This window comes from Pleurodeles waltl, chromosome 8, assembly GCF_031143425.1.
Source record: "Pleurodeles waltl isolate 20211129_DDA chromosome 8, aPleWal1.hap1.20221129, whole genome shotgun sequence".
Classification (NCBI taxonomy): domain Eukaryota; kingdom Metazoa; phylum Chordata; class Amphibia; order Caudata; family Salamandridae; genus Pleurodeles; species Pleurodeles waltl.
This window is the reverse complement of record NC_090447.1, coordinates 1,248,177,344-1,248,191,038: the sequence shown is the minus strand read 5'-3', so window position 1 is coordinate 1,248,191,038 and position 13,695 is coordinate 1,248,177,344. Positions and strand designations below refer to the sequence as shown.

The 13,695-nt window shown below is 43.7% G+C and overlaps 1 protein-coding gene across 2 annotated transcripts in view; it reads left to right on the top strand.

Moving 5' to 3' along the window:
- PDS5B (PDS5 cohesin associated factor B) overlaps positions 1-13,695 on the top strand; it is an 813,886-nt gene that overhangs the window by 683,056 nt on the left and 117,135 nt on the right. For both annotated transcript variants that reach the window (XM_069205557.1, XM_069205556.1), the window contains exons 29-30: positions 1,095-1,157; positions 5,230-5,375. In XM_069205557.1, the coding sequence (XP_069061658.1) occupies positions 1,095-1,157; positions 5,230-5,375 (209 nt within the window). The remainder of the gene's footprint in view (positions 1-1,094; positions 1,158-5,229; positions 5,376-13,695) is intronic.

The window sequence follows — 13,695 nt, the reverse complement described above, 5'->3', positions numbered from 1 at the left end:
TTTGGCTTTAAGTATATATCATAATAACAAGTTACTTACCTTCAGTAATGCCCTTTCTGGCAGAGGCTCGAGTTACAGATTAATCGTCGATCCTCTCATCCTCCTTGTTCAGTGGCTGTACTCTATACTGTAATAAAATCCCATGCCCAGGAATCTGCGCAGTGATAAATAGATTTACTTTTGAGTCTCCACGTCTGGAGGCACAGTCAGTCTTGGAAGCAAATGACTTTGGTGTGCAGATTTGGCGCCTTTATTAGACCCACGCGTCATTTCTGGAGCAGAACAGCATCAGTGCGGAGCCACATAGCGCCACTTTCAGGTGCGCAGATTCACGATGAAAATGTTTCCGGATCCCGCCTGATGCCTGGGATTTTTCAAAAGGTGAGGAAAGAGTGGCTAGATAGGTGCTGTACCAGAAAGACAATTAAGGACAAAGATCTCCTAAAATAGTGAAAGATTTTACACAAGAGTACAGAAAATAGGGCATTCTGGAAAATTCTCTGTTGTACGTCCAGATGTTTTGTAAAACTACTTAGCATCTTAGCCTGTAGATAATAGCAAAAATTAGCACAGGAGTTTTGTATGTACACCCACAAAATTGAAACGTTTAAGTAACTTTGGAAGCCAATTCATACAAAATTTGCATTTGCAATTTAGGACTATTGTCACATGGTATAACTGTTTTAAAATTAGTTAAACGGTTCAAACGATAATAAAACAAAAATTTCATTTTAGTAGACAAAGTTCAACCTAACCGTCACCATGGAGTAACTGCCACTCTTCTGTGATGTATAATAACAGCACAATCGTTAAAAGAATAATTGGAAATCATATTTTGGGTGTTTATTATGAACACCGTCGAAGTTTCAGACAAGTAAAATATATAACATATTGCTTGTGTTAAAAAATATATAATAATACACGCGGCAGTAGTAATCAGATTTTAAGACAAGGTATTGAATAAGTCCTTTTTTCCTTCGTTGTTGCGTCAAAAACTCTTCCTTATGTTCTGTATTAAAAATACTTCTTAATATTCATTGTGTTAAAGTTTATTTTTCATTCTTATTTCTGAATTTTTTTTTTTTTTTTTGCAGAACTTCAGTAACACAAAAAACTACCTGCCTACGGAAATGAAAGCCTTCTTCACACCTGGAAAGGTACATTTTTATTGTATACTATGTTTATAGCATCTGGTAAGCATTATCGACCTGAAAAGCAGTAAAGCTAACGATGTGAGCATTCTATCAAAAAAGGAACTTAAGGGGTAAAGGGTGATGTGAGGGTGAAGCAAAATGCTGTTTCCCGAGGGTGTGCAGCCTCATCAAAGAAAAACAAACATTTTGCAATGCAATGAGTCCTGCGTTTGCTCGGGTTAGAGCTATAAGCGTTGTAAATTCCTAACTGGAATTTTCTTGCCACATAAATTGAAAATAAAAAGTAGAACAGTTGACATGAGCGCGAAGGAGAGACAAAAAAGGGAAAAAGTTCACTCGCAGTCAAACGTATCAGCAATTGTGCAAGTATCTATGTAACAGGGTTGATGGCCAAAGCTGTCACAAAACTGCCCCAGGAGGGCCAACATTAAGCGTTTACCAATGATAAAGGATTTTTGAAAGGCAAGCCCACAAGCGAGTAATATTGATGGGTGTGGGGTGGATGTAGTTAAAAGCCCACCGATTACAACACGTGCGCTTCACCTAAAAGGAGAAAAAGCACAGTGACTCAGCCGCTGCTGTTGCACAAATGCACCCATGCATGATCACATATGCCCAAACAGCTTTTTCATGAAAGCACAACATTTAGAAAAATAAAAGGATAGCAGGGGACAGTGGAGGAGCTTGTGGCAGGTGCGTGCTGGAAGGAGGAATGGGATATCAGCATTTGAGGGACACAATACAGGTGTGTTAGAACTCCAGACTGGAGAAAGAAGTCAGGGTAAGAAATGCAAGTAAGAACAACATGGGGTGTAAGAGAGGCAAACGAGGGTGGGAGCAAAGCAGGTAGAGAACCACATGAAGGGGACAGCATCATAGAAGTACACGAAAAAGGGCAGCATGTGTGAGAGTGAACACGGAGTGTAGGAGTCAGAATTTGGCGGAAGCACATAAGAGAAAGAGCAGGAAAACCACACATGTACTTTCACGTAGTGCTTAACAAAAAAGATTCCCTGAAATTGACCATGGAACGTTACAAGTCAGCAAATCAAAGAGATGGTGAAAAGCCAATGCTTCAGGAGAGGGACAAACACAAGGTGGACACGCTGGAAGAAGGGAGGCCGTTGCCCAAGAAACAAGCAAATGAGAGCTAAAATAAAGCCAACCAGTGGTGAGCAATGGGTGGGCTAAAAGCACCTGTAAGTTCTTCGGAAGCTGACAATATGTCTTTAGCAACCAGGCAGCTTATGGTGTCTGGTAGGCAAGACCTAATAAGGTATCAATACACTATTGAATATTGACTGTTTTGTATGAATATCGGCTTCCTGAAGTCCTGGAATTTGGCATGTATTAACAGGCCCAACACTTAACATCTCGGAGACCAACATAGGATTTCTCCTGCCTCCAGTCAAGGTCACTTCCTGAAATACTTTGCAGATATAAATCAAGACTAATAGACACTAGTCTTAATTTTCCATAATTTAGCACCTTTCCAACTCAAGGCATTCTCCACTCAGGACCTCATGTTGGTGGCAGGAGCGTCTTTTTTCGTAGATGGCTCAGTCAGCTTCACTGTTGAGTTCAAGCCGGTGAACAACTTCGTACTAAGTGGGCCATAGTTTCCAACTACCCCGAACAGTGTTATTGGCCCAACTGGGAATTAGGAGTAATAAGGAAATACAACATTCTAGCCTTTGAGGATGTATCCTGATGTGAACATAAAGACTATACTGCAGACCCAATTTTGAATCTCCTCTGAGCCTGTATGTTCATCACGAGCACAGCTCTTCAGGCAATTGGCAATAGCACCTGTGACCTCTTTCTAATTGTAGCCAAGTACAAATATGGATCCAGAACTGGAATTGCTTATAACCTGAGCCAAATGAAAATATTCGACTTAAAGACACCCTCTGTTTTCACCTGTGGCAGCTACTTCAGAGAAGTTACATAGCACCTCAGAGAATTAACCCTCCCTCTGTTAAAACAGTATGTTTAATGAATCTTAATATGCAGTCTTACATTTATGGTCGTTATAGGGAGCGCTTTAGACTGCTTTTTAACAACGATATAAATTGAGTCTTTTGTCACAAACTTTAGTACAGTGGCATTGTTTATCCCCAATCTCCCTATGCATATGATTGTGAGTATTTCCCGCATGAAGGTTAACAGTGACATTTACAGGGAGTGCAGAATTATTAGGCAAGTTGTATTTTTGAGGATTAATTTTATTATTGAACAACAACCATGTTCTCAATGAACCCAACAAACTCATTAATATCAAAGCTGAATATTTTTGGAAGTAGTTTTTAGTTTGTTTTTAGTTTTAGCTATGTTAGGGGGATATCTGTGTGTGCAGGTGACTATTACTGTGCATAATTATTAGGCAACTTAACAAAAAAAAAATATATACCCATTTCAATTATTTATTATTACCAGTGAAACCAATATAACATCTCAACATTCACAAATATACATTTCTGACATTCAAAAACAAAACAAAAACAAATCAGTGGCCAATATAGCCACCTTTCTTTGCAAGGACACTCAAAAGCCTGCCATCCATGCATGCTGTCAGTTTTTTGATCTGTTCACCATCAACATTGCGTGCAGCAGCAACCACAGCCTCCCAGACACTGTTCAGAGAGGTGTACTGTTTTCCCTCCTTGTAAATCTCACATTTGATGATGGACCACAGGTTCTCAATGGGGTTCAGATCAGGTGAACAAGGAGGCCATGTCATTAGATTTCCTTCTTTTATACCCTTTCTTGCCAGCCACGCTGTGGAGTACTTGGATGGGTGTGATGGAGCATTGTCCTGCATGAAAATCATGTTTTTCTTGAAGGATGCAGACTTCTTCCTGTACCACTGCTTGAAGAAGGTGTCTTCCAGGAACTGGCAGTAGGACTGGGAGTTGAGCTTGACTCCATCCTCAACCCGAAAAGGCCCCACAAGCTCATCTTTGATGATACCAGCCCAAACCAGTACTCCACCTCCACCTTGCTGGCGTCTGAGTCGGACTGGAGCTCTCTGCCCTTTACCAATCCAGCCACGGGCCCATCCATCTGGCCCATCAAGACTCACTCTCATTTCATCAGTCCATAAAACCTTAGAAAAATCAGTCTTGAGATATTTCTTGGCCCAGTCTTGACGTTTCAGCTTGTGTGTCTTGTTCAGTGGTGGTCGTCTTTCAGCCTTTCTTACCTTGGCCATGTCTCTGAGTATTGCACACCTTGTGCTTTTGGGCACTCCAGTGATGTTGCAGCTCTGAAATATGGCCAAACTGGTGGCAAGTGGCATTGTGGCAGCTGCACGCTTGACTTTTCTCAGTTCATGGGCAGTTATTTTGCGCCTTGGTTTTTCCACACGCTTCTTGTGACCCTGTTAACTATTTTGAATGAAACGCTTGATTGTTCGATGATCACGCTTCAGAAGCTTTGCAATTTTAAGAGTGCTGCATCCCTCTGCAAGATATCTCACTATTTTTGACTTTTCTGAGCCTGTCAAGTCCTTCTTTTGACCCATTGTGCCAAAGGAAAGGAAGTTGCCTAATAATTATGCACACCTGATATAGGGTGTTGATGTCATTAGACCACACCCCTTCTCATTACAGAGATGCACATCACCTAATATGCTTAATTGGTAGTAGGCTTTCGAGCCTATACAGCTTGGATTAAGACAACATGCATAAAGAGGATGATGTGGTCAAAATATTCATTTGCCTAATAATTCTGCACTCCCTGTAGAGCCTGGATAGATGAATAGGAACTCGTTGAAGCAGATATGATAAGTTGGGGACTATCATCTTGATGAGAGAAATTTCTGAGCGAATTTTCAACTCCGGGCTGTGTGTCTGCTTTTTGAAAATCACAACTTATATTTTTCTGCACAGTAAGAATTTGATGCGGCTGTATATAGTGTTTGGATCGGACAATTATCCACACTGCAAAGAATGTAATATATTTTGGCATTAAAAATGTGTTTATGTGCACTATTCTTCACTATTGTAGATTCTTCTGCAGAATGTTGTATATCATTATCAGTGTACTATGTTCTTGCTGTGTGTTTTCTTTTCAGCCAAAAGCTTCGAATGTCCTTGGTGTAGTCAATAAGCCGCTTGCCGCTGCAGGCAAGCAGTCACAATCCAAATCATCACGCATGGAAACTGTAAGCAATGACAGCAGCAGTTCTAATCCAAACTCTCCTGCAAGGATCAAATCAAGGTATGTAGGCAAGACGGTACACCTTTCATGTTAGTAGAACCTTCTTGCACTCTATACAGTAGCTTCTTAAATAATTAATCTTATACTCTGCCTTACTAGGCATATAGTTTTAGTATTTTATCTTATTCGAGAAGAAGCTTAAGTAGCTTTTTTCTGCCTAAGCTTTGTGTAAAGACCAGCTCAAATGAATGGAACTGTTGTAACAAATTTACTGAGCAGTATTCAGTCCATTGTCGGTGCTACATGCTCTGTGTGAAGTTGTAAACTACATAAAGCATAAAACCAGCTCTCACTTTTCTGGCCTACTGACATGGATGGTTCTGAAAGGTCTATCATGTTTATTTCTTATTATCACACCAATTTTTATGGCTGGAAATGTAAGCAGGATTTTGGATGTTAGATTGAAGATATAGCTAATCCACAATTGCAGATAAATTGCAAGTTGTTTTTATTGTTACTTTACAAGCTTAAATTATTTGCTTACGCTCAATGGAAGTTTAGTGTATTAGTAACCACTATATCAGACAATTTAAAGAAAAAATCTTATTTTGAACTAAGATCCCAAATTTGCATTCTTTTGTTTTTCAACTTTAATCCCATTGGACTTCAAACCTAATGAAAGACTTCATTAAAGTCCCTATCTTCTTGTTTATCTCTAAATTGTTTTATTTGTATCTGTGGAGTAGTGCTACCATAGGATATTTTGGGAGGGCTAATGGGATGATCCATATTTATTTTTAACATATATGGGGGCTTTCTGGCCACACATTTGGAGCAGTACTAAGTGAATAGCTACTGTAGGAAGCTGGTCTGGCGTGTGGTGGGTACCTATGGTATTTACACCTTATACAAGGTCCAGGTATCCCCTCTCAGTAGAGTGTGGGCAGTGTCTAGAAGCCAGGCTCTCTAGGGGTAGCTGTGAATGAGCAGCCAAGGCTTATCTAGGAGACATGCAAAGCTCATACAATACCACTACAGTCACACATTACTTGCACACAATAAAGAAAACACTTGGTTGTACAAAGATGAAGGTACTTTATTTTTGGAACTCAGTATCAGAATATATATATACATGTTCAATGGCATGTGTAGCTGCAGATACACATGCTGTGCACATCCCGCCATCTAGTGTTGGGCTCGGAGTGTTACAAGTTATTTTTTCTTCGAAGAAGTCTTTTCGAGTCATGAGATCGAGGGACTCCTCCCCTTTCGGCTCCATTGCGCATGGGCGTCGACTCCATCTTAGATTGTTTTCTTTCCGCCATCGGGTTCGGACGTGTTCCTCTTCGCTCCGTGTTTCGGTTCGGAAAGTTAGTTAAATCTCAGAAAATTTGACAGTATTGTTTGCGTTCGGTATCGGGTTAGTTAAAACAGATCGACACCGAATTTTTAACAGCTCCGGTGGCCCTTCGGGGTTTTCGATTCCCCGGCGGGGCCTGCTCGGCCCAACCTCGTGCGCCTTCAAGGCTAATTGAACGGACCCCAGTCCGCTTCTGCCCCGAATGTCACAACAAGTATCCTTACACAGATCAGCATCTGGTCTGTAATTTGTGTTTGTCTCCCGAACACAAAGAGGATACCTGCGAGGCCTGTCGAGCGTTTCGGTCGAGGAAAACGCTAAGAGACCGAAGAGCGAGAAGACCAACACTTGGCGGAAGAAGAAACCTTCTCTATCGCGGATTCGGCGAGAACCGTGAGTAAGACGCCCCTGCCCAAAACTCACAGAAAATTCACTAAAGCCCAGGGGACGCCACTGCCAACAGGCCATGGCTTAACCCGAAAATTAGGTGACCGGCCATCGGCACCGAAAAAGGGCACACATGTGTCGAAGTCATCCGACTCCGGTCGCGATACCGGCACAGAACAGACTCGACCCCGAGACACCGGGTCAGAGCAATCTCGACATCGAGAGAGCGGCACCAAACGAGTCGGCACCGAGAGATCGGAACACCGAAAGGCAAAAAAGTGTCTTCGGAGCCGAAAAAGACGTTCGAAAAGGTTTCGATACCGAAACATCCGGCCTCGGAGCCGAAACCAAGTTCCTACACCGAAGGACAGGCCCTGTTCCCACAGATGCAAGGACACAGATTCGGACAGGAGTTAGAAGCAGGGGATCCAGATTACACTCAAAGAAGGCTCCACATTCAGAAGGACACAGGAAAAATCAGTACTCTCCCTCCAATCCTAAATTAAAAGGAAACTTGCCTTCCAAGAGAAGGACAAGCAACCCCAAGCAAAGGTGGCAAAACAAGTAACTCCGCCACCATCACCACAATGCTCACCACAACCATCACCGGTAGCCACTCCACCAATGATGCAGTCTCCAACTCATACAGGAATGAGTCAGGATGATCCTGATGCATGGGATCTTTATGATGCGGCAGTATCAGATAACAGTCCCGACTGTTATCCAGCGAGACCGTCACCACCTGAGGACTGTACTGCTGGAGGTGGACACTGCTATTGAGAAACTTAAAAAGGACACAGATACGGCCAAAGCCATGGGCGCACTCTACTCCCCACAGAGCAGAGGCACATTTCGTAAATCACAGTTTAGAGGGGGGTTTCGAGGACAGAGCACAGAACCCTCAACCTCACAAACAAGACCCACTTACCAGAGTCAATATCAGAGGGGAAGTTTTCGGGGACAATACAGAGGGGGACAGTTCCCTAAAACTAGAGGGAAGTTCCAAAGTCCCAAGACACCGCAAAATAAACAGTGACTTCAGCGTCACAAATCCCCAACACATAACACCAGTGGGGGGGGGAGACTAACCAATTTTTACAAAAACTGGGAGGAAATAACAACAGACACGTGGGTCCTAGCCATTATCCAACATGGTTATTGCATAGAATTTCTACAATTCCCTCAAAATGTCCCACCGAAAACACACAACATGTCCAAACAACACATGGATCTATTACAACTGGAGGTCCAAGCGTTGTTACAAAAAGATGCAATAGAACTAGTACCAATTCATCAGAAAGGAACAGGGGTTTACTCCCTGTACATTCTCATACCCAAAAAAGACAAAACTCTAAGACCTATCCTAGATCTCAGAACATTAAACATTTACATCAAATCAGATCACTTTCACATGGTGACACTGCAAGACGTGATCCCATTGCTCAAACAACAAGACTTCATGACAACACTAGACCTCAAGGATGCGTATTTCCATATACCCATACATCCTTCCCACAGAAAGTACTTAAGGTTTGTAATCCAAGGAGTACTCAAAGTGTTGCCATTCGGAATAACAACAGCGCCAAGAGTTTTTACAAAATGCCTTGCCGTAGTGGCAGCCCATATCAGAAGGCAGTAAATACATGTGTTCCCGTACCTAGACGATTGTTTAATCAAAACCAATACGCAAGAACGGTGCTCACAACACACAAAATATGTCATAGAAATCCTTCACAAGCTAGGTTTCTCAATCAACTACACAAAGTCACACCTTCTGCTGTGTCAAACACAGCAATACTTAGGAGCAACAATCAACACAGCAAAAGGGATTTCCACTCCAAGTCCACAAAGAGTTCACACATTTCACAATGTAATACAGACCATGTATCCAAATCAAAAGATACAAGTCAAACTGGTGATGAAACTACTAGGCATGATGTCTTCATGCATAGCCATTGTCCCAAACGCAAGGTTGCACATGCGGCCCTTACAACAGTGCCTAGCATCACAATGGTCACAAGCACAGGGTCAGCTTCTAGATCTGGTGTTGATAGACCGCCAAACATACATCTCGCTTCAATGGTGGAACAGTATAAATTTAAACCAAGGGCGGCCTTTCCAAGACCCAGTGCCACAATACGTAATAACAACAGATGCTTCCATGATAGGGTGGGGAGCACACCTCAATCAACACAGCATCCAAGGACAATGGGACATACAGCAAAAAGAGTTTCACATAAATCACTTAGAACTGTTAGCGGTATTTCTAGCGCTCAAAGCATTTCAACCCATAATAAGCCACAAACACATTCTTGTCAAAACAGACAACATGACAACAATGTATTACCTAAACAAACAGGGAGGCACACACTCGACACAGTTGTGTCTCCTAGCACAGAAAATATGGCATTGAGCGATTCACAACCACATTCGCCTAATAGCACAATTTATTCCAGGAATTCAGAACCAGTTAGCAGACAATCTCTCTCGGGATCACCAACAGATCCACGAATGGGAGATTCACCCCCAAATACTAAACACTTCCTTCCAAATGTGGGGAAAACCACAAATAGATCTATTTGCAACAAAGGAAAACTCAAAATGCCAAAACTTCGCATCCAGGTACCCACAAGATCAGTCTCAGGGCAATGCGTTATGAATGAGCTGGTCAGGGATATTTGCTTACGCTTTTCCCCCTCTCCCACTCCTTCCATATCTAGTAAACAAATTGAGTCAAAACAAACTCAAACTCATACTAATAGCACCGACATGGGCAAGACAACCTTGGTACACAACACTACTAGACCTCTCAGTAGTACCTCATGTCAAACTACCAAACAGACCAGATCTGTTAACACAACACAAACAACAGATCAGACATCCAAATCCAGCATCGCTGAATCTAGCAATTTGGCTCCTGAAATCCTAGAATTCGGACACTTAGACCTCACACAAGAATGTATGGAGGTCATAAGACAAGCTAGGAAACCTACCACTAGACACTGCTATGCAAATAAGTGGAAAAGATTTGTTTATTACTGCCATAATAATCAAATTCAACCCTTACACGCATCTGCCAAATATATAGTAGGATACTTACTACAATTGCAAAAGTCAAAGCTTGCTTTCTCTTCAATAAAGATACATCTTACCGCAATTTCAGCCTACCTGCAAATTACGCACTCAACTTCATTATTTAAGATACCAGTCATAAAAGCATTTATGGAAGGCCTAAAGAGAATTATACCACCACGAACACCACCAGTTCCTTCATGGAACCTCAACATTGTCTTAACACGACTCATGGGTCCACCTTTTGAGCCCATGCACTCTTGTGAAATGCAATACTTAACATGGAAAGTTGCATTTTTGATTGCCATCGCATCTCTAAGAAGAGTGAGTGAAATTCAAGCATTTACCATACAAGAACCATTTATTCAAATACACAAGCATAAAGTAGTTCTACGGACAAATCCAAAATTTTTACCAAAAGTGATCTCACCGTTCCACTTGAATCAAACGGTAGAATTACCAGTGTTCTTCCCACAGCCAGATTCTGTAGCTGAAAGAGCACTGCATACATTAGACATCAAAAGAGCACTAATGTACTACATTGACAGAACAAAACTAATTCGAAAAATAAAAAACAACTATTTATTGCTTTCCAAAAACCTCATACAGGGAATCCAATTTCTAAACAAGGCATTGCTAGATGGATAGTTAAGTGTATTCAAACCTGCTATCTTAAAGCAAAGAGAGAGCTGCCTATTACACCAAAAGCACACTCAACCAGAAAAAAAGGTGCTACCATGGCCTTTCTAGGAAATATTCCAATGAACGAAATATGTAAGGCAGCAACATGATCTACGCCTCATACATTTACCAAACACTACTGTGTAGATGTGTTAACGGCACAACAAGCCACAGTAGGTCAAGCTGTACTACGAACATTATTTCAAACAACTTCAACTCCTACAGGCTGAACCACCGCTTTTGGGGAGATAACTGCTTACTAGTCTATGCACAGCATGTGTATCTGCAGCTACACATGCCATCGAACGGAAAATGTCACTTACCCAGTGTACATCTGTTCGTGGCATTAGTCGCTGCAGATTCACATGCGCCCACCCGCCTCCCCAGGAGCCTGTAGCCGTTTAGAAGTTGATCTTGAACATTTGTAAATTTGTAAATATATTACTTTAAACTTCATTATGTACATACGTATTCACTCCATTGCATGGGCACTATTACTAGCATACACAACTCCTACCTCACCCTCTGCGGGGAAAACAATCTAAGATGGAGTCGACGCCCATGCGCAATGGAGTCGAAATGGGAGGAGTCCCTCGGTCTCGTGACTCGAAAAAAGACTTCTTCAAAGAAAAACAACTTGTAACACTCCGAGCCCAACACCAGATGGCGGGATGTGCACAGCATGTGAATCTGCAGCGACTAATGCCACGAACAGATGTACACTGGGTAAGTGACATTTTCCATATAACAGTAAGAGGCATAAAAAGGTTGGAAAACAGTGTAAAATAGCAATAAGCAATAGTAGCCCTAGGGGGAGCCCAAACCATATACTAAGAAAGCGGAATTCGAACACAGGGCCCCCGCCTAAGTAAATCATGTAGAGGGGAGCTGGGAGTACTAGAAAAGGCACACATGTAAGTAATGCAGTATCCCCAGCGACCAGGAATGCAGGAGTAAAACACTGGATTTCCCCAAAACCACCCCAAAGGATGAAGAGAAGTAAAAGAAAACGCCCAAAACAGCCTGCAAGAAATCAGCAATGGATTACTGAAGATGGAGAGAGGGGGACCAAGTCCAGAAGTGTCTGTGGAGTCCAAGGGCAGTAGGAGATACTACCCACCCAGAGGTACCTTTTGGAGTTCGTCGATGAAGAAGGAAGACAGGTCAGCACTGCAGCAGAGAAGCTGGAGAAGAGTTCCTGATGCGTACAAAGGTGTCCCACGCTGGATGCTGGATTTCATATTTATGTCGGTGAAGTATTTCCACCAGCAAGCCTTGGCAAAGGCAAATTTGCTGTTGGAGGAAAATAGGTGCTGCCGGGGACCAGCAAGGTCCAGGAGGACTCTACCCCGGGTGGGGGAGGGGGCACAGGGGACCCTCCACATCACAGAAGGCTCACAGGAGCAGAGGCAGCACCCACACGTGTCCTACAGGTGTCCCACAGGACAGGGACACAAGTCACTGAAAAAGCCCACGCAGCACCACAGAAGTTGCTCCCATGTCACCCAGGGACCAGACAGAGGCCCAGGAGTTGGAGGAGGGAGTGCTTGGGGCTGGAGCTACACGTTGCCTGAAGTTCCCCTTGGAGGTGAAGCAAAGAAGCCTTGGCAGCTGCAAAGGACGTGGTGCATGGGGTTGCTGTCTTGCGTAGATTGGAAAGGACTTACCATCACCAAAGTGCAACAGTTGGTAGAGAGGACCAAGGGGAACTCTCCGGACCACCACCCGTGATGCAGGACCCACCCCACTCAGGATAAGGGGAAATCCACGCAGCTAGCCGTCATTGCAGCCAGGTACCTGCGGATGCAGGGGTGGTGATACTTTTCAGCCTAAGGGAAATTCCTTCTTCTTGTGCAGGCTGAAGAGTTGCAGTCTTCTGAGGATGCACTGCCAGGGAAATGTTGCAAAGCTGGCAGGAATTCTGGATACAATGGTGCAGACGAGTATTCCTCGTGGATCAGCAGCTTATAGGTTCCTGGAGGCGCAAGTCGCGGTTCCGGAGGCCAGAAGTTGAAGCAGAGGAGTCCTGCTGGAATGTTTCAAGCCGCATCTGAGGACCCACCCCAGAGGAAGACCCTATATATCCCAAGGAGGGGACTTGGTCACCTAACCAGGTAACTATCAGAGGGGGGCTCTGATGTCACCTGCCTGGCCTGGACACTCAGATGCTCCCAGAGTTCCCTGCCAACCTTGGAATCAAGATTGAGAACCCAGGGACCCTGAGGAGGAGCTCTGGGCACCACCCCTGCGGTGGTGATGGACAGGGGAGTGCTCACCCCCCTTTCCATTGTCCAGTTTCGTGCCAGATCAGGGACTGGGGGTCCCTGAACTGATGGGGACTGGTTTATGCACGTAGGGCACCAAATGTGCCCTTCCAAGCAAACCAGTAGCTTAGGGAGGCCACCCCCTCCCAAGCCAGTCACCTATTTCCAAAGGGAGAGGGTGTTACCTCCCTCTTCCAAAGGAAATCCTTTGTTCTGCCTTCCTGGGCTTGATCAGGCAGAAACCTATCTGAGGGGTGGCAGCAGCTGGGCTGCCCGGAAAACCCTGTAAGACTGGTGGTAGCAATGCTGGGGGTCCTCTAAGGAGTCACCAGAGTGCATGGAATCATACTTCCAATACTTTAAAAAAGTATTGGGGTATGATCCCGACATGTTTGATACCAAACATGCCCAGGTTCGAGAGTTACCATTATGTAGCTGGACATAGGTAGTGACCTATGTCCCGTACTCCTATAAAATGGCGTCCCCACACTCACGAAATCCAGTAAATGGGTCTTGAGTTTGTGGTGGCACCTCTGCTAGTGCAGGGGTGCCCTCACACACAGGCACCTTCACCCTGCCCTCTGGACTGAGAGAGCCCACCATGGGTTGACTTACA